Source organism: Sphaeramia orbicularis, chromosome 5, assembly GCF_902148855.1.
Source record: "Sphaeramia orbicularis chromosome 5, fSphaOr1.1, whole genome shotgun sequence".
Lineage (NCBI taxonomy): Eukaryota > Metazoa > Chordata > Actinopteri > Kurtiformes > Apogonidae > Sphaeramia > Sphaeramia orbicularis.
In genome coordinates, this window is record NC_043961.1 from 48,446,983 (window position 1) to 48,468,444 (window position 21,462).

Genomic DNA, 21,462 nt, shown 5'->3' on the forward strand with positions numbered 1-21,462 from the left:
GTGTATGCTGTTTTCCCTGAGCGCAGAATTCTAGTTCTTCAAAAGAAAGAAACTCTGAATCAGTGAAACTTTAAATATGCAATGGATAATACCTCCATATATTTTTTGAGGTATACATCAAAATGTACCATGCAGTGCATAAGTTAAGATCTAAAAAAGGGGGCACAGAATTAGAACATTTTGGGAGAGAAGAGGATGTAATTGGGCATATTTGTGAAACAGTTTATCCCTTCAGCCACACTGCAAACCAGAACTATTTTGTGGTTTGCCAACTACCATTTAACTAAAAGTGGAGGAAGAACGATAAATTAAAGTGTTTTTTTCACATATTTATTTTGTATTCAAGCACATTGAAGTTGAAGAAAAATGAGTGTGGTGGCAGGGTGATGTTCTGGTAACCTCATCCTTCCACTTCCCACCCTCCATTATGTCCAGAAGCAACACATACAGTAAAACGTAACTGTACAATATCTGTTATATGTTCATGTAACCTATCATTTATCGGAGCCTGAGAGAAAATAGCCTGACTGTACCCTCAATTACTACAGAGAAACATTTTATTTGATTTCTAACTGTGTTTTTTCTAGTAGTAAATGGTCTTCTAGACAGAAATTGACCTGGAAAATGACGTGTCCCCATTAGATAGAAGATGCCATGGAAAATGTGGCCATGCAAGATCAGACAGGGAAATCTGACTGCATCAGATTAACAAACATCAGGAGTCTGATGAGATGGAGGGAAAGAGGAAAGAAGGAGGGGTTGGGGGCATTGCTGGTAAGATGGTTAGTGAGAAGGAGGGGTTGCAGTGATAAGGTTTGGTGGGAAAAGTAGCAGGAATATTGATAATTAACTAAAAGAGAACGACTGATCATTTACAGTGCCATTTTCAGCTGTGTTTTTTCACTCATAGCTATCAATTGCCGTTTTTCAAGTGCAACTGTAAGTGTGAATGTAAGTTATGATGAGGCAACGTCTTCTCTAGTTTTCAGAAGTCAGTTCATTCCAAACGTTATAATGAATCCCATGGTAAGCCACCTAGAACCTGATGGGAAGGGAACAAGCGAGCCACTTTGCACACAGAATGACAATAGAAAGTTTGATAAGTGATTGCCACCATGAACATAGAAAACCTCAAAGTAAAGTTTTGGAGCTTCTGTGGGAAACTGTGGCTGGGAAGTACAAAGCCATATCCTTACTATTATAATTTCTTTTACATGAAAATTTCTGTCATTTCACAGTGATTTGACAGCATCTTTTTCTCGCTTAACCCCCTTTTCTCACATTACCCTTTCAGACTCAGAGACTTCAGAGTGCTGAGAACAAAATGCTCTCACCAAGCATGAGCTGCATCACTATATGAAATCGTGGAAGTGTGAGTTTTCTTCAATGTTGACTTCTGCCTTCTGCCAGAGAGAGCTTGTTTTGTTAGAGGATACCTCACATTTCACACTTCCCTCCTGGTCTCAGTTACTTTAGAAAACAGCTGATGAAAATACCTTGGTATTCCACTGGGACGCCCATACAATGTCAGGATTGTGGGTATGCAGTGTACTCTTATGCTGTCACATAATGGCATGATGGGAATTTTTCCTGTTATTGTGCTGGTTAATCAAAACAATATTTACATGTGCATGCTGAAGTCTTAAATCACCATGCCCTGGTTACTTTGACTGTATTTCTGCATCTATTGTCATGATAATTGCACCTTATCTTAAGCCCTTTTTCCAAGCAGTTGCTGTTAAGAAGACCCCTTATTATGCTGGTTTTGCCTGTTTATATTGACAAAGACATAAAGCTGCCCGTGTGGGATTTTAGCAAAAATAAGATTGCGTATGTAGCACATTGGTAGGGTTATCACAGTTAAGAAATTTCCCCTGCAGTGGTTTTGGGTGTTGAGTGAATATTTTTCACCTGACCAGTAACCTTAACATTTCAGATCTGTAACACAGTATGATGCTTTGGCAAAGTATTAATATAAAGTCAGACTTACTGCACAGTTGAACATCTGTACTTGCTGCTCCCTGACTTACTGTGCTGACAACTCATTTTATTTCCTCAACAACACTTGTAGTGCTGACAGACTCTGAGGAATCAAACCTACAATTTTTTGTCATGAATATTGAATTTTACACCATCACTTCAACAAAAACATCTCAGGGTTCATAAGCCAGAGTCCAGAGTAACTGTAATTCTATGCTCTCTGTTGTAATGTCATTCATTGTTTCTTTAACAGCAGAATAAGCATGTTAAGCAAGCTCTGCAGGTTCCTATGTGGACTTTCTGAACTGGACAGATACTAAAGTACCACTATAAACAGAGCGAAATATACTTGCTAGTCTAGCAACGTCAACGCTAACAACCCAATACAATGTTCTCTGTGTTACTGAAATGAAAATTATTGGATTAGGAAAGATTGATCGGAAAAGCAGATCAGCGAACAAAGGAAATATCAATTCTGTAGAAAACTACTCTGCTTTTATAGCAGAATAACTGTGACAGTAGCAGTTGACATGGTCGTTTACCGTCATCTGCAGTCGACTTGACATCAGAACACTATTATAGTTTGCAATAGTTGAAGTACAAATATACTTGTGTTGTTTTTCCGTAATGGGAAGTGATTTCATTATCTTCTCAGAGGGTGAGGATCTCCCTGACCTCGCTCTCTCCCCAGTTCGCCTACATATTTGACAGTGGCATCTCAGTTCCAGTTATTTCTTCTCTGTGGTGCGTTGAACCAGTAACACTTCATCGAAGCACTAACCCCTTTCTGCAATAACAGCGCTCTGTGATTTCTTCTGTTATCGTAAATGGGGAACAACAATGGCCTCCAATGCCACAGCCCATTTTGTGTTTGTACTTTTTCTACAATGGAGATATGAGCAGATAATTCAACAGCAGGCTGTGTAAATAGAGCAAATGTTTGCACTAATAGCTGCACTTGTTCACTGTGTGATTCAGAAGTGTAAAGAGTTGTATTAATAGTGAATGTGCAGTCTTTATTGTATATACACCCACCTGAAGAATGTAAAAATACATATATTAAAAAGCAAACTGAACATGAATGGTGCGCTAATTAAAAAAGAAACATGAATATATGTAAATTGACCCATGATATTCTAAACATCTTGTGGCTTTAAATGCACACATGTACATGTAAATAATGCATGTTCAAGGCTGACATGATTTAGGGTTTTTTTTTCTTGGTCATAAAGGCTTCTCCCTTTTCCTTCTTCTCCTTAGTCTTCTCTTTTTTTACCCTTTCTAAAAAAATGCTGTTTACTTTTTCTAAAAGTGGAAGTTTGGCGAGGGAGCGTGTGAACAGAAACAGATGCTGTACACTCTTGTTCTGTCTCTCTCTCTTTCTCTTGCCGTCTCACTCTTTATCTCACACACATGCATGCAATAGCAAACAGCTGTGTGAGGCTTAAGCAGTAAACGGAATACAGTCTGCATGCATACATAACAACGTGTTGAATTTCTCCGAGAGCAGTACAGTTTGCTTCTTCTCCTTGTTTAGGAATATTTTTAAAGGAACAATTCTCAGAGCTAAGGAACATCATGAAGTTCTTCTATGGATGTTTCACAAGCATAAGCTTTCATTCAAGAGCCCTCTTAATGGTTACACTGGTTTTAGGTCTTCAGGTCATGTGCAATTGTTTTTCACTGTACGTTTTTCTTCTGGTCTGTAAATATCTGTATATGTGTATATTGTAAATTTTTTATTACTGTTTTATATATTTTATTACTTCACTGTCACTTTACTGTCACCCTGCAACAGACACTTGAATTTCTCAAAAGTGGGATCAATAAAGTCTTGTCTTATCTTATCTTATCTTATCTTATCTTATCTTATCTTATCTTATCTTATCTTATCTTATCTTATCTTATCTTATCTTATCTTATCTTATCTTATCTCTAAATACCATACTTCTCTTGCATCCTTTAAGAAGTAGGCTAGCTGCTGTAAAAAGGTTTGTACATATGGAACTTGGTATGTCGAGATGAGTGGTTACGTGACCTAGTTCAGTTTAAATGCATATCCAGCTGAACATCAACCACCTGGATGATGAAAGTGGTGATTTGAGAAAAAAGTTTCTCAACATGCTACAATAACTAATGAACCGTGTCTGTTAGCAATAAACAGAAAATCAATTAAATGCAAAATATATTGACTTTTTGGACAAATTAATTATTTTGTCAACATAATTACTTTAATTTGACATTTTTAAATAAATAATTTGTGAAAATTTACCTGTGCTTTATATAGAGTTTATGTTGAAGTCTGTACTTTTCTTGGAGCTAGTTGTTTGTTGGTATTAGCCTCTATTGCTCTTTAATGTAATTTCATTCATGGTATCTTTAAAGGCAGAAAACCACGTTAAACTATGGATATGCAGTGCAATTACTGAATATTTTAGGGTGGGCACTTGTTTAAGTTTCTCTATAAACTGAGCTAAATACACTTGCTAGTCTAGCAAACTCAACACCTACAGCCCTTTTAGCTGAATGACATTCTAAGCTAGCAATAGCTAGTGTTGCACAGCGTGGCTGCTGTAGAAGAGCAAAGAGTGACCTGGGTGCAGAAAAATCAGCCGTATCTTCCTCCATAGAAATCAGTGCACAGGCATGGACGCAAGCAAAGGAAACAATTGTTTGACTAGTTGAGTTATATCTAATGTCAAGAAATGATCAGGTCTAATTACAACAGACTTAAATTTTACATACTGAAACCACGACTGGGTTATTTGTAGTTGTGTGAAAAAATAATCCAACTCTGAAGAGCTGGTGACAGTCATTTTCCTGAATGCACCACACATAATCTTATGTGTCTATAGACAGTATCGCTCACTTGAGTATAGTGTGAAACTTGTTGTTTACAGTACATGTGTGGGTTTTCCCCTTCAAAGAAAAATCAAGATAAGAAAAGATTGGTTTTATTTGTCACATGCAAGGTTATACACAATAGCCTTCAGTGCATAGTGAATGTATTGTACTTGCAGCCAATAGTAAAATAGTTTCAGATACATCACACAAGATAAAAATATAAATATAAATATAACTGTATATCGGAGGGAGAAAAAAAGGAGTTATTTCCAGTCAAATTAACATTTCTGTCTTGTAATCTGTAATCTACTCAGTTGGTTTAACTTTACTTGAGCAGGAAAATATTGATGGTAAAACCACTTTTGTTTTTCAGTTTGTTTGGGGTTGTAGTTGTCAGCCGCTGCACCTACAAAACATTCTGAACTGTCCAAAATCAGAACTGTCATAGTTTAACCTGAAATTCATATAGGCATATAACAAACTCAGCAAACACAACAGAATAAGAGTAACATAATCAGAGGCTAATATTAATAAATCAACCTAAAACTACAACAACATGACTGAGTTTGCAGTGTTTCCTGTTTTGTATTTAGTGATAAAAGAGAACAAGGACTCTAATGGGGGTGCTCACCCTTCTGCCACCTGATGCCTAGTGCACCTGGACTTAAATCTAGATATGCTACCACCTTTTGTCCAGCAATAGTGTCAGTTGCAACTCACCAACTCAATAGTAAGTATATAATAGCAGACAGACTGTATTGCTTCAGACCTTCCTGGTTTGCATCTTTCCACCCCCCCTTCCCCCTCTTCTCTCAGCCACCTGGCCCTGCCTCTGAGCCTGCTGGCTGACCAGATGCACCCTGAATAGAGCAGGCCTTCAAGGAGACAGGAGGGGAGATAGAGGTTATTATGGGTCATTATTCAGTCAAATCCTGTTTTTTGACAACTCATAGAAACCACGTAACCCATAATAAATATTTCTGTAACTGCTCAGTGACGTGTATGTGAATTTCACCTGTGTTCAGAGTTGTTTTGATTAGATTACACCTTAAGTTTTTCATCGTCACTCAGACGTGTGGGTGTAATTGGGGCAAAGTGAAGGGGCAGCACCTTCTCCTAATGAACTGCTCGTGTTTATCCGACAGCGCTTGCTTGTTTGTTTGCATAGCCAAGTGTCTGTGGATTCTCACACATTGATCTTGCTCTTACAATTGTCAGTCATCTAATTAAAAACAGATTAATGTCTTATTTACCCAAAGCTTAGGATGAACTTCACACCCTCCTCTGTACTTTTGTGGAGTTTAACTGATGGAAGGAATAAAAGGTGGGAGTGAATAAAGCCCAATCTGCGGCAAGCTCCATCATCTTAACCTGCATTGTCCCCACAGCACCACTTGTGTGCAAAGCTGGGCATAAATCAGACTGTGATTTAAGTTTAACTCAGTGAAGATGGAGAGCAGAGCGTAGGAGAGGAGAGAAGAATAACTCATTCATGCTCCTTAAGTGTCCCCCCCCCCCATGGGTTGGCCAGTGAGGCAGGGCTGAGCCGCATGAAGGAGCTGAGACAAAAGAGGGCACCAATAAAAGAGCCTGAGAGGAGGTGTAGTTGGTATAAAAACATTTTAAAGGGAGATCCCCACTTTTCTTGGGGGTGGGGGGGTTGGTAGTGAGTTGCAAATGGACCCCTCCTCACATACATACACACACACTTTGTCTCCCTTGGCACAGGCTCTTGTTTAGCCTTTAGGTGCCAAAGCAATTAGTTATGTTAATTGCAGGGTCCATTGCCGGTGAATACAGGTTGAATAGAGCCAGTCAGCAGTCGATGATTGGCCAGGGTCCATGGGGGTGGGGGGGTCATGAGATGGGGTGTGTGTGTTTGTGGTTTGTGTGTGTGTGTGTGTGTGTGTGTGTGTGTGGGGGGGGTGACGCAGCAGGAGCACCCAGCCCATGAAAACAGAGAAGAGGACAGTGTGTGGGAAAACAGGGGAGGAGCTAGAGCTGAAAGAGAGAGACTGAGGGTAGGAGGCTCAGAGCCTGAGAGAGCGAGCACAGGAGAGGATGCAAATTCAATGACAGAAACAGAGAGTGAGAGACACAGCTTGAGAAATCCACCGCAGCAGCTGATGACTGAGTGAACAAGTTGGTAGGAGTGAAAGAGTGAGCTTCATGCAAAACGAAAGGAAAGGAGCAAAGAGACAGGCAGAAAGTCAGGGATAGAGAGTGAGTGTAGTGCGGCGTTGCGCTGGTCTGCTCAGTTATCTGTCTCCATCTGGGTGCCATCTGTGTCTCTGGCTCTGGCCTTCGCCACACTGGAGCTCACATATGTGGGAATGCAAACACATGCCTGACATATGAAGGCGTGGAGTCACCGAAAGAGACAAAAAGGAAAGGATAAGAAACCAAGAACCTCAGCACTGCAGCTGATTTTCTCTAAGGACTGAACAGTGGACTCTGCTAGAGTGGAGGTAGGACAATTGAGTGGAGATCAGTCTGGAGTTTTTGTTTGGGTTTATCTGGTTGTATCCTCAGGGATTAGTCTGCATTTTTCTTTTTTAGAAGTCTGTGTGTGTCTGCTTTCACAAACTGTGCATTTATGTCTTTAGTGTGCATGTTCCATCCTAATTCCCAGAGCTGCTCTGTACTGTACAGATGGTGCCTCATCCTTTCCTCTTTATCTTTTCATCTCTTCATCCTTGTCTGCTGAGGTAGAAGGGATGTTTGTGCCTGCTCACTTTCATTACGCAGTAAACTTCTTTTGCCATATGGATAAAATACTCATTTCTTGAGAAAAAACTCTGTTTGCATACTTGTATCTAAACATCATGTTGTGGAACTTTATGATAATTTCCCAGGTGGTGTTGAGATGTTAAGCTTGAGAAAAAATCTGGTAGAGGACCTGTATGGCTGTTTTTAATTTTTATTTTTGTTCAGTTTTCTTTTGGTTTCTTTAGAGTCTCTTTTCCAAATACATCTCAACTGAAAAATATTGTGACCACTTTCACTGTTCATGTGGAAACCTCAGGAGCAGTGGTTGATGTTCTGTTTAAGATGGTTCTGCAAAAACGTATCGTTGCTGTACTAGTGAGAACAAAAGCAACAGTCTTCACAGGTTTTGCAGCCAAAGCACTGAGCCTTCTGTGGTTACTGTATTGTCACTGTGCTTCTGCTCTTTAGCTTTGTTTTCACTTGTGGCAAGTATCAGTCTAATGCACCTGGTTATAATTGTGGAAACAGACTTTTTTTTTTTTTTTTGCACTTTGACTGATGTGAACATGCACATCAAAAACCGCTACCTCAACCAGATAAATAAACCCAACAGTGTGATTGGCTCCATATGTGAAAGGGGCTTATCTTCCTCAGCTGTCATTTACTCAGATAGTAATCAGTTTTTCCACATGGCAAGCAGAGCAGAAGAAACTAGGTAAAGAAGACGTGCGCATCTGTTGTACAGTATCCCAGACATATGGGAGGAGGAGGGAAACTGCTGTGTCTGTCTTTCATGCTGTGGCTACATGTTACACAACACTGACATCAGTGGGAAAGTGGACGGAATGCCAACGTCACATTTTTGTCCTATGGACAGGGTATAAGTAGCTCATTTTGTGATGGTTGGGTGTGTTTTCGTTGATATGAGTGGCTTTTCTTATAGTACCTTGGAGGAGAAAATTTGCTTGTGTGTGTGAAGGAGAGACAGACAGAGAGAGGAGAAAAGGCAGAGAGACCTGGCTAGTGTCACACCAGGCCAGGCCAGTCCATCTGGGAGATAGGAGAGACTAACTGACGGCTGCACAGTCTCAAAGCAGAGACCCCTGTCTGGTCTGCTGGACACTGTCACAGTCCTGACAGCAGGCACTGCTCTACTGTCAGATGCTGTGTTTCACATCCAGAACCTGATCTTTTACTTTATTTTATTTAGATCATTCACTGTTTTTTATTACTTGGATTCATTCACAATGAGAAGCGTCTCATTTTGCAACAGTGTGTGTCTTTGAAGTGTCTGATCGGAAGTGTATAGTCATGTCTGTGTTTGTGTCCATATGTGTACCAGGTGTCCTGTAGACATCGTGTCTGCTCAAATACAAGGTTGCTTGTCTCATAGTGTTTTGCAGCTTTTTTTTTTTTTTTCACTCACAACCCTCACTCCCAGCTGTGAACTTCTCGGCTGAAAGTGTAGTAATAAATAGCGAAACAGACAACCATGACCCTTGCTCACCACGCTATTATCTGAAGAATCCATCCATAGAATACCCCCCTGTTCAACATACACAAACACACACGGAACAGAGCAGCTGCCTTAAGAGATGCATACAGGAAGTGCTCTATTAGTTCCAGTGGCAAGCTCTGTGATATGTGGCCCCAGGGGTTCAGTGAGAGGTTATGTGTCTGAATTTGTGCACTTGCTTATGTGTTTGTCTGCGTGTGCACATGAAAGATTTAGGTCGTTTACTCAATAGAAACTGATCAGTTACTTACTGCTAGTAGCTCTCTGAAAGACGGTGTCATCACGGGGAAATGGCTCATGGTGGTGTAAATGTCTGTGTGTGTGTTGGTCAGTGTGCAGGAGCGTATCTGTGTCACTGAACGCCAAACCACCTGCGTTCTCTTCCTCCAAACCCCACTTACATTGTATTGAACGACCTCTCCTCATGCTTAGCGCTGCATCAGAGTTTTCATGCTGGGGTCTAATGACCCCTTGGTGGCCTGCTCACTGACCCGACTCAAGACTTTTATTCACTAGGATGGTGTGGTCTGAGGAGGATTGAGAGTATCAGCACATGCTTAACAGGCTAAATAATGACCTCAGTCTAGTTTGTCAAGTGAATGAAACCCAAGTTCTGATTTTAATTTGAATACATAGTTTACTATTGTCACAAACAGATAGCATAGTATATATTAGTTTTTATAGTATTTATAGATAATATAAATATGTTTTCTGAATATCTCCCTCAGCACTATTAACTTCTCATTTTATTTTCCTTTTGTTTAACACATTTTTAGCTTGTTAGATGCCTGATCCCCTGCAGTATCAAGTAGAACATTGTTGGCCATCAATAGAAAGTCAAGCTATAGTCCATATACAGTATAGGCATATCATACAACAAAAATAAATAGCTAAGATGTGTGCACTTAAACATTAATATAGTTAATATTATAACAAGGTCATAAATGAAATCTTCTAATAAGTAACCAATCCAAAATAAGATAGGCATTAGGAGCACTATCTTTTTTGTGGGACTTTCATAACAAATCTCGAGCATTAGGTTGTATTTAACCTTGTGTAACTTTCTTGGAAAGGCTGTTATTTTCCAGCGCAAAACCCAAATGGGAAGATTCAATTCTCAAGAGAACTTGCAATTGTAACATTTGTATGAGTTTGTGTGTTGTTAGGTGTGTGGGTGGACAAGAAATGGGTGGTGCTGCCTTTCTCCATGAATCGTCTGTCCTAGTCATTATTTTTCTGTCTCTCTTTCTTTTCACTTCATTTTCCCCCTGAATCCTTCTGGGAAAGCGTGGACACAAGATAGAAACACATATTTTTGCCAGTTATAATTCCCTTGGCTGAGACATGAAAACCTTAACTAGAAACACATACTGATAATTTAAATGCCGTGTTGTTACTACAGTACTTTTCTTGCCTATTATGGATATTTTATCGGGATGTTCATCCACAAAAAAGAAAATGTGCCGCTTTCCGGAACACATGTGAGGTTACAGCCAATACAACAACACTCAATCTCATCAAAACACTCGTCTGCCTACACATTCACAAACAGACAATCACCCCCTCCACAGCTTCAGTATCTGTGCCTCATTCTCCTCATTGTTTTGAGCACAGCTGGCCTCTTTGTTTTACTTATCTTTCCCTCTCAGCGGCTGTTGAGCTCTGGTCTTTCATACAGCTGGGCTAAGCTTGCCCACAGCTCTGTTTGTTGATTCTATGTACCGTACCTTCTGCTCAGCTTTGATTCAGCGCATCCCCAAAACCTGAGGGTGACAGATTAGTCCTCTGCATAGTTCACGCTTGAGGGAAGGATATGCAGATGTATTTGAGCACATAGAACGTTGAAATGAAAAGTTAGGATGCCCCAAAACAACTTAAGCGAACATTCACAAACACCCACTCTTACCCTTGTTATGATGCTCTGATCTGATCCCCACATCTGCTTGATGGATGTTAGTCACCCAACTTGAGGAGCTCCGCTGTCACTGAGTCAGCGCTGGAACTCTCCCACAGTGGGTCATGAAAGGCATACATCTTCAGCGTGGCCTGAGGTGATCGCCACATCTGGTTGGACGTGAGCCAAGGCCTTTGACACCTGGTCTGAAACAGGCCGGTCTTTGCGTTTTCACTGTTTTCTCATGTCTAGAGTTCGTATTATGTTTTATAGACTACTGCGACTTACAAGGTCATTGTGTGTGTCTGTGTACAGATGTCTCTTGGAGAATGAAGTTAAGTCTTATGTCTGGCTGCAGGTTAAGTAGATTGTCTCTGTTTCTAATGTATAGGAGTCACCCAGTCCTAAAACTCCAGATACATACTATGATATACAGCTTCACTTCATGTCGAGGGAGCTCTACAACCCTGCACTGAGATCATATTTTCACCCTGAGATGAAATGTGAATGGGAAAAATATAAAGTACAACTCAATTTTAATGTTGTTTTGCATCCATATGCATAGCAACTCTTGGGTTTCAGGAATCTCCATGCTTCTGATGATTGATGGGCAGGCTAACCAATTAGTTCCGCAGAGGTGAGAAGGGCTGTAACCAGATAGGCAGATAATCTACTGGCCTTGGAGAAGACAGGCTGGTGTGAGAGCGTCTGCACATGGCTTTTATGGGCTGAGGTCATGATTGACAGATTGGAATTGTCCCTGTTATGTCACAGTTGTTATTTGTGAGGTCGTGGGCATGTGCCTTGGGCAGGCTATTTCACAGGTGTGTGTTTGGATGTGTGTGTGTGTGTGTGTGTTCCTTCAGGGATAAATGTCCTCTATCCCCTCAGCCAACAACAAACCCAACACCTGGTAAATAGGGCCAATTCTGACGCTGAAGCATGATGACACAAATCAACTTAAAGCTCTATCCCCCGTGGCCCAGCTGTGTGTGAAACGCAGGCGTGGGGCTGTGTAAAGTTTGTGCCACTCTGAATAACACATACCCATTTGACCGAGTCACAATGGAGCCTGAAACTGAGAATCAAGCACATGAGTCAGGATGTACTCTCATTTTAAACATTTTGAATACCTTGCATTAGGCCATCTTGATATTTTACTATTTTTCTAGGACATTACACTGGTATATTCCAGGTTTTAGACCAAAACTGTAGTTGTACTTGAAATAATAATAATAATTGAGAATAAACTTTAGCATAAACACTCACACTTACTAACAAAGTGTAGCTATAGTTCACATTAGTGTAAGGTGCAACAAAATATTAATCTTTGCTCACATGTTGCCTACATATCCAATGCTTATGTTCTCACACTTTCACTCCTAAAATAAATAACCAGTCCTTGTGATACTATTAGGGCATTTGAAGACATTCCCAGCTCCAAAATTGCAGTGCAAATGAAATATGAAGATATTAATGACCTCAGACTGGAGTGTTCTGGAGTGTTTGCAAGGTCACTAGCATACAGCCTTGTCCAGTATATTCTGCCTTGACTTCTCCCTGTGTTCTGACCTCATGTCCACGTGGACACTATTCGTTTTTGCTTTTGGAACATCTGCCAAACCTCTCCCTCCTCTGCTTCGAGCATCACACCACTGTGCCTCTTTTACTGCTCATTCTTACTTTTTTATTGAAGACGTCTGTCTGCCTGCCTTGCCGTTCCCTCTTTCGTTTTCTCTCGCTCTGCCACTAAGTACATTTCCATCACTAGGTTTCTTTTTTTTTCCAGAATGTGGCATGCTAGATTACAGCAGTGTTTTTCTAATTATCTCACTGAGTGACGAGGTTATGTGACGGCTTCTCTCACCGTCCTCTCGTTTCAAAATGTCTTCACTTTGCCTCAGACACACATCTGGGCTTCCTCACGTGTGTGTGTGTGTGTGTGTGTGTGTATAAGCCACATACATTACCATGCCTTTTATTTTTGCCCTTCCTCTTACCTCCAGTTATCTTTTACCCCCATTTCTCTTCTACTAGAGTTGTCTTCTGCTTTCCCCCTTACTGTCAACCTTGCCACCTCCCCATCTCCCCCCTCCCTAGCAGAGTGAGGAACAGAGTGTTGACATTGGGTTTTGTCCAAATATGTAGACTACGGGGCTGGAAGGTGGTAATGAAAGCCAAGAAAAACAGCCTGGCTCTGAGTCTGACAACCAGGCTTGCCTCTCTGATGAAACCAAATGAAAACAGTATTTTCTATCCTTGTTACTCCCTCCCTCCATCCGTCGCTCCCTGCTTGTGTCCCTTCTTCTCCACCTCTGGCGCCTCTAATTTGCAGATTAATTTCTTATTCATGTTGGTGCTTGTCCAACACTCCTGGTTCATCTATAGATGTGGCATTGTGATAGCAAGTTTTGGACCTATTAATAGTGGCGACAAGCGATCCAAGCCAATTCAGCTTTAAGTAGAGAAGTGTAATAAGGCTCATAAATATGTGCCAAGTCTTAAAATGTAATGAAATAAATTAAAATTGACTTTTAGTCTAATGAATCACTTACTTACTTGAAAAACAATGCCACTATAAACAGTCTATGTGATGAAACTGTTCTGTAACGTGAAGCCATCATTTAAACTGTATTGTTAAAAGTATCCAGTGACAGTAAGTACGAATAATGATGTGAAAAATCTGTACAAAGGCAACAGTTAAAGAGCTGTCAGCCCCAAGAGAGCAATATAAATTAAGTTTATTGTAATGTCTTCTTGTCTTCAGCAATATGACACCACAAATGCACCAAAAAAGCCACTAAAACACTTAAATCCTTGAACCTGTTGTCTAGCTATGAGGTTATAACAACCTGACACCGAGACGGACCACTGACTGCTGAATTATCTGTTTTAGAAGTGGATGTGGTGGTTGTGTGAGTGTTGGCGCATGCTGCCTTGCTTTGCAGTGTGTGTGTTTGTGTGTGTGTGTGTGTTTGTGTGGGTGGAGGTCAGAAGGGAGCGCAGGATAGAGGAACAGATGTGTGCTGTATTGTGGTGGTGTGCGTGGACGAACGGGGACCAGGTGCAGCCTTTGTCTCCCCGGCATTTAAGTCCACTCGCTCGCATTCAGCCGCCTCGTGCCTCCCCTCCCTCCCCTCCCCTCCCTCCTCCTTCCTCCTCTCCTTGGAGGAAAGGCAGAGCTGTGTGTGTGCGTCTAGAGGAGGGGGCTGCATTAGCTTAGCGGATGAGGCTCCAGCAGTCCCTTCTGCCCCCAGCCCCAGCCCCAGCCCTCCCTCCACCCCTCACAGGTGACTGTTGGAGGTCCCAGCTGGCCAGCTCTTGGCCGATTAGATCCATATGGTACAGGGGGAGGAGGAGGAGAGAGAAGTGCCCATCAGTAGTATGGGTGTTAAGGGGGCTGTTAGCTTGTCCCTGGTTTGCCCTAAGCTTTAAACCAATTATTGTTTTTTATCCTTATCACCGGACTCCATTCACTCCCTGTTTGCCTTAACATTATTTCAACATTAGGAATTTTTGCTGTTGTCTCGGTTTGTTATTTTGATTCCTTGCATGGGGGCTTTAAAAAATGGAATACATTTTTATTTTTAATTGTTTTTCGGAGTGGAGGTTGATAATAGACAGAATACAAGGGAAACACAACATACACAATCTAAATATATCTGACAGCTGACATTGCTGTAAAGAACTTTAACTGTTTCCTCCTCAGTGTTTGTGCTAAGACAGACTAAACATACTTTAATCTTGTACTCCTGTATTGTGGTTATGTTCATTTCTTTGCAGTTTAAGTGTCTGCGTTTATGTGAATATTAACTTGTGCGTGTGTGGCCTGAGTACATACTTGTAGCATTGCACATACCACAAATTGTCTTTTTGTACTTTGATGAATTAGTCAGGCCTGTGTTGCATCTTCTCTCGCCTCATCTACACTGACAGAACAGAGATAGCAGCATGAATAGACGCAAAAATCCCATATCAGCAGACGCACATGACTCATGGCTTCTAACCTTTAGGAGAGAGTCTCAACTTCAGAGTGAAACCACAAGCTCAATAATCCCTAATGCTGACCACATTTATTTCATACACATCTCATTACACCAAGTGGAATGTATTTGTACTGACTCAGAGTAGGCTATCCATCGACACTTTACATAAGGAGCTAAATGGATTGCCTCTGCTCTTTATTTGTCTGGTTTCTGGTTTCACTGATTTATTCCATTCAGAGTAGTAGCTGTTAGTCCTCTCTCTCCTTTTTGTAAGCCTCATACTGAACCATCACCTGCAGAGGCACATGCAATTAAAGCCGATTGAATGTTTTAATGCAAATGAGTGTCACCTGAAGCTGAACAAACAAGGGACACCTGGCTAGCAACAACAGCCATCACTGCAGACTTTGCTTTTCCATCCCTGCAATAACACCTGTTGTAGAAAGCAAACAAGTAAGCCAGAGTAACTCTTGGGCCTATTTATGAAAAACATGAATGTCCTCAGAATGAAAACAATAAGAGAAGATAATACAGCAGCACAAAGCGGTATGAGTACACATTTCATTTTCATTTAAAATGTATTGTCATATAGTTAACATGTTCAGTATCTGTTGATCTGCTCATGGTGTCATCCAAGGACCTCAAAGTGCTGTCTTTGCTTCAAGGCATTTCCGTGTAACCCTGTTGATTTATGACGAGGCGCTTTGTGTACGTCCTCTTTGTTCGATTGGAGCGAGGATGACAGGTGGCATTTAGACCAGACAAACAGCCCACATCCTCCTCGAAGCTGATATTCACCTGCGTTAACATTAGACCACTTTGTACACTGTGTGTGTGTGTGTGTGTGTGTGCGTGTTTGTGGCTGCCGTGCCAGCTGTCTCCCCCGACAGTCCTGTGACTATATACGGTGGACTCAGGTGCTCATAAGCCAGATGAAGTCATCCAGCAGTGTACGCTGCCTAATTGACAAGCAGAGGCAATTCTCTATAGGCTGACAGCACACACACACACACACACACACACACTCACACACACACACACCTGATGTCTCCTGTTCTAGAGATTACTTCTGGCGTTGTTAACAGCAGACCTTGCTACGTCTTAAGATTGCATAAAAACACAGCTGCAACCTATTTTCTCCTGAAATGGGACACACAGTAAGACATATGCACAATATGTTTTGGACTGTTGTACATTTGTATACTCTGAGACCCCATGTTGATCTGTCAGTTAAACACAATAGGCGTACAAAAACTGCTTTTCAGACTGTTTATGGGAATGATTGCCAATTTGGACACAAAACTACTGTACAGTGCCAGTGGCGATGTGGTGACAATGTGTCAGCAAATCAAAAACAAGTACTTATGCATTCTTTTCCATGTATTGCTACTGAATAGTGCAAATGGACTGGCCAGATCCTTCCTCTGTGTATTTATATAAAGTTGTTTATATGGTAACAGTGTTGAAACTAAGGCCATATGCCCTGTTGATTCTGTTATTGAGATGTCAGTCTAATTTCCTGGCCATACGGACGGAGTGTGCAAAGCTTTGGACCCGGTGTGTGTGCATGCTGCAGGCTGCTTCCTGTGGTGCACTGGCATACCGCATGTGTGCTGCGTATGACAGTCCAAATGTCTGCATAGATCCCTCCTTCCTGCCCCCTGTGTTGGTGAACAGGTGGAACGATGGCAGGCAGGCCACGGGGCTGAGAAAGAAGGAGAGGGAGAGAGGGTGAAGAGGACTGCAAAACAGAAGGAAGAACAGTCAAAACTGTATAATGAGTCCTAGACGTGGCAGATGAGTTGAATAGGGCAGACTGAAAAATTGACTAGATTAATGGACTCAAGGGTTGAAAACAGAACACAGAGATTTGATGCCAAGAGTTTAGCAGAGTATGTTACACAATGAGGTTGACTGACTTCTGTTTTAATCCACTACACCTGAAGTATGGTTGTCATCATTATTGGTAGAAAACAAATGTACAAAAACATTTACTGTATCCTAATGAAATCCCACCCACTTTAATGTACGGAAATGAAAGAGTTACAGTGGTAGAGGCGGACGGCTGAAAGTGACATGGCATGATGGGTGTATGTTTTTACTAGAGACGATGGCTCACTCTGTCAGAGTTGTGTGAACCACATCCTATTACACTCTGACTGGACAGCTGTGTTAGAGAATGATGCTTCTTTCACCTCATAAACCACCACTGGCTGAGTGCCTCTAGCATCACATCCAAGTTAATGCACAAACCTGACAACAGAAGGCTGATTTTGGTCTGTCATCAGGTTAGTCACACAGTTAATGTCAGTTACAGGGGTGACAAAATGTTTACCATTTAAACACAACGGTAAAAAAAAAAAAGATAGATAAGATGTAGTGTTTTTCTGTTTTGTGGACATGTTAGCCTGTAGCCACTTAGTCACTCAGTTGCTGACTGTCGCATATTACATTATGTGAGGTTCATGATCCACTGCCAACTAAGATGAAAAATATGACTACTACTACATATGTTCATAGAACTGTTTGGTTACTAATTCATTAATTAGTGCTTCAACATTTTTACTATGGGCTTAATATGATATTCTTAATTATCTGCATTGTTGGGAAGGTTACTTTGTGAAATTGTTTAAAAATTAGTTAACTGACCAAAAATACAACAAATGATTTGATTTAACCACTTCATCATGATTTAAGTTTTGATTACTTTTCCAGTAAGTTTTTTTACACTAGGCAATGAATCTGAAAGTAAAATTGCATGGTAATGTTCATAATGTTTTCTGATTTTGGAAGGAAAATATTGTTTAGTTTCTTGCATTAGTAGTAATCTTCCAAATAACCATGGAATTACACCTAGACATGGATATATTCTACATCTCACTGAATACAATATGTGACATGTAACCTCTTTGTAATTACTGAGTTTTAATTCTTACTGTAACTGAATTACGTAAAGCACTTTAGTGTAAGTAATAACTTCCCAAAACTGCTTCTTTGCAATTCATTAAATATATCAGATTATGTAATTTGGATTGATGCATGATTGATCTGAACCAATGTGAGTGAATTACAAAGATAACGTTAGATCCATTGCAAATTACACACATACATCTGTAACATAACCTTCAAAATTTCAAATGTCTTTTATTAGTATAATATGCATAATTCCACCTTTTTATTCCTATTAAGTAACCTCCACAAAGGTTAAAGCTTCTAGCTCCAGTCTTTATAAACTGGGACCCTGTTGCTCAAGGCCATGCAGAGTTCATAGCTGTGAAAAAGATATAAAAGGTTTCATTGAAGCCAAAGCCCTAAAACCATGAAACCACATTTAAAAAGCTGCTCTCTGCTGACCTATGACCTGTGAGACCATACTTGTCTATTAATCGTCCATTCTTGAAGCAGTTTGAAAAGTCTGATCCAGTCTAAATGGAGACGGGACCCAGCTTTCATGCATCTCCAGGAGACAAAGACTACTTATGATCCCACGTTTCCCCACCACCATCCCCTTTGCAGATCTCGCCGAACCCCTTATCTGGTGGTCTCATTCAGCTGCAATGGCATATTGAGAAGTTGCGCTTAACATTTAAAAGCTTTGCCGATCTTGTTAGTAAAGCGTGAAATAGCCCCGTCCCCTTTTCTCTGTCTCTCCTTTATTTCTTGACCCCCCCATTTGCTGGGGAGCTCAATGAGGGGGTATTCTTCTCCCACACAAAAGCAGTCTTCAGCATTTCTTCTGTTATTGATCTGAATAGTTGGGAGTGAGGGGCTAAACTTTAGACATCTGGCTCTTTGATGGGGGGAGCAGGGTGGTTTGTGCCTGGGCAGTATGTGTTGGATGATGTGAAGTGGGCTTTGGGGGTGGGCACTTTTGTTTCTTTTGTGAGTAGGGACCTAATGTTTCTGCTTTTATTTAGTCATTTATTCACCATGATGATGGTTCAGTGAGTAAGTTTCCTCGATTTCTTTCCACTGTTTTCAGTAATACATCTATCTTAAAGCATATTTTGTTAATTTGTTTACTTCTATATTAGCTGTTTATGTTCCGCGTTCTTTTTTTTTCTTCTTTTTTTACGTTACAGTTCTAGCGTATTTAAGCAGCTGAACCTGGTTTAATTTCCCTTCAGTGCCTCCCTCGGTTTATGACATTTTTAAAGCTCTGGTTTTTGACCTGCGGCTGACCTCTATCCTCTCTCTGCAGACAGTAGAGAGAAGAAGAGCCCTGCCATGCCCGGTTCCCCTGTGGATGCTAAGACTCATTCCAGATCAGCCCCCAGCAGCAGCGCCAGCTCCACGATGCCACCCCTGCCTTCTGTCAACCCCAGTGGCCCTCGTCCGGCTTCCTTTTCCACCACAGCATGTAAATGTCACTCTTAAGACGTTCGTCATCTTGTGTTTGTCCTGTTCTTTGCTCTATGTAACCTGTAAATGTTACTTTTTATTGCTCTGCATGTATATCCATATTTAGTATTATCGGTCCAGTCTGGTTGGCTATTACTCATCATCATCCCACCTTTTCCTCAACAGTGACCAATGGAAATCATCATTCCCCGCCAACCCTGAATGCAGTACCATCTCCACCGCAGCGTTACAGCAACGGACCGTCCTCTTCCTCTTCCTCATCGCTGGCTAACCAACAGCTGCCAGCCACCTGTGGGGCACGCCAGCTGAGTAAGCTGAAACGTTTCCTGACCACGCTGCAGCAGTTTGGCAACGATATCTCCCCTGAGATCGGAGACAGTGTCCGAAACCTAGTCCTTGCCCTCGTGGTAAGTCAGTCATTATCACCACAAGCAAGATTACAATTGGACACAATGTCTTACTTCCTCTTTTTTTCCATGACTTATCCTGCGTTTGATTACAGGCTTCCTTGCCAGCGCAGTTGCACAAATTTGACCCTTAGCATTTATATGCTGCTTATTGGATGACTTTCTTAAACTTTCTCTGTTCCGTAGAATTCAACAGTAACTATTGAGGAGTTCCACTCACGACTTCAAGAGGCCACAAACTTCCCCCTGCGGCCCTTTGTTATTCCTTTTCTCAAGGTAAACACATCCTTATCCTTCTTTCCATCTTCCTATATTTGTCTTACATTATTCCCTTGGATTTCTTCCCTTTTTTTTTCTTGCACCAGTGTTTTTCTTCCCTGTTTCTAAAGTTTTAAACCATCCACTTATTTGGTTACCCTGTGGCCTGTCAGGATAATCTGGTGAAAGCATTAACATCTCATCACCCTGACATCTCTTGGCCCTATCAACTATGAAGCTTTATTAACAACCGAATGATAAGCAGACGGCCCCAAACTTAATTCAGGGTGGTATGAATAATCTGTGGTTTGTCTAAAACTAAGTATAGGTTGTGTAAATATTCATAGCGTCACACTGGGTCAAGGTTACTATCAAGATTTGTCTGCTGACTTGACAAGCAACAGATGAATGTGTGTGTTAAAAAGCCTCTTGAGCCCCTTTGTAACCAGGAGAGTCTGCAAGAGTATACTTTTTAGGAGCTCCCCTTATTAAAGCAGACCATAAATCTTCAGTCAGTTGTACGGCCGTAACTTCAAGCAGTCGAATTCTGTTCTTTTTCCACACTTACCTCTTACTCACCTTTGGAGCCCCTCCATCTGTCTGTCTGAGAGTGCTGAGACAAGAAACCTCTGTTCCACTCCTTCTACTAATTTATTGCTAAGGGGTGGGGTCCCACAAACTTAATGCCAACTCCTTGAGAATAGTGTGTCTTAAGGAAAAGAAAAGAGGGGGGGTGTTATGAAGCAGGGGGGAGTTGGACAGATGGGACAAAGTCAAGGGGTGAGGAAATAGAAAAGCGAGGGAGAGGTGGGTGAGAAGACGAGAGGGAAAAGTGGGAACTCGGAAGTGTGAAACATGCCTATAAAGTGTTCCCTTCCCTTTTTTATGGGCTCCAGTGCACCATATGGAGCCGCTGTCCCGTTAAGAGAGCATTCAGCTGCCAAGGCACCGCCAATTTAGCATCCAGCCCGCTGAACCCCAGAGAGCCCTCTGTTCAACTGACGCACAGCACATGTGTCTGTTAGCTGGGGCCCTAGGGAAAGACAGGAGGCAAAGGAGCATGGGAGACAGGTTAAAGTGAGCACAGGGGTGTAACAGAGAGGAGACAATTAGTAGAAGCATCAGCAGATTTTCTAGGAAGGCACAAAAATCGAAGGGAAAAGTACCAGACAGGCTTTAATTATCAGCATGTATGTCCGGATGACGATGATGCGAGGATAAAAAATGTCATATTAGTGGGAGTAGATTAACAGGATCCGCTGTATGGTGGTTGAAACGAGTGCAAGGAAAAGTCAGTCATATTGCACACAGCGTGGTTATTTTGTTGGTTGCTCAAGAAGAGAAAAAAAACACAGCGAGGAAGTGGCGTAATTGCAAACATACTGGCATCTGTTCCTAATTAGGGAAATGCAGGGAACAAAAGCGTGATGGAAAGATAGGAAAGAGACACTCACAGATAAATATTAAGAGAATAAGGAACGAGGCAAAAGAGAACTCTGTGTCTCA

The 21,462-nt window shown here is 41.4% G+C and overlaps 1 protein-coding gene across 2 annotated transcripts in view; it reads left to right on the forward strand.

The window, feature by feature from the left end:
- Nucleotides 1-21,462, forward strand: part of cbfa2t2 (CBFA2/RUNX1 partner transcriptional co-repressor 2) — a 41,871-nt gene that overhangs the window by 9,514 nt on the left and 10,895 nt on the right. Inside the window, exons 1-4 of one of the 2 annotated variants that reach the window (XM_030133938.1) lie at nucleotides 6,868-7,292; nucleotides 19,131-19,289; nucleotides 19,457-19,698; nucleotides 19,885-19,974. In XM_030133938.1, the coding sequence (XP_029989798.1) occupies nucleotides 19,157-19,289; nucleotides 19,457-19,698; nucleotides 19,885-19,974 (465 nt within the window). In that variant the 5' untranslated portion in view covers nucleotides 6,868-7,292; nucleotides 19,131-19,156. Of the gene's footprint in view, nucleotides 1-6,867; nucleotides 7,293-19,130; nucleotides 19,290-19,456; nucleotides 19,699-19,884; nucleotides 19,975-21,462 lie in introns of those variants that run through there. The other variant, XM_030133937.1, reaches the window with a different exon arrangement.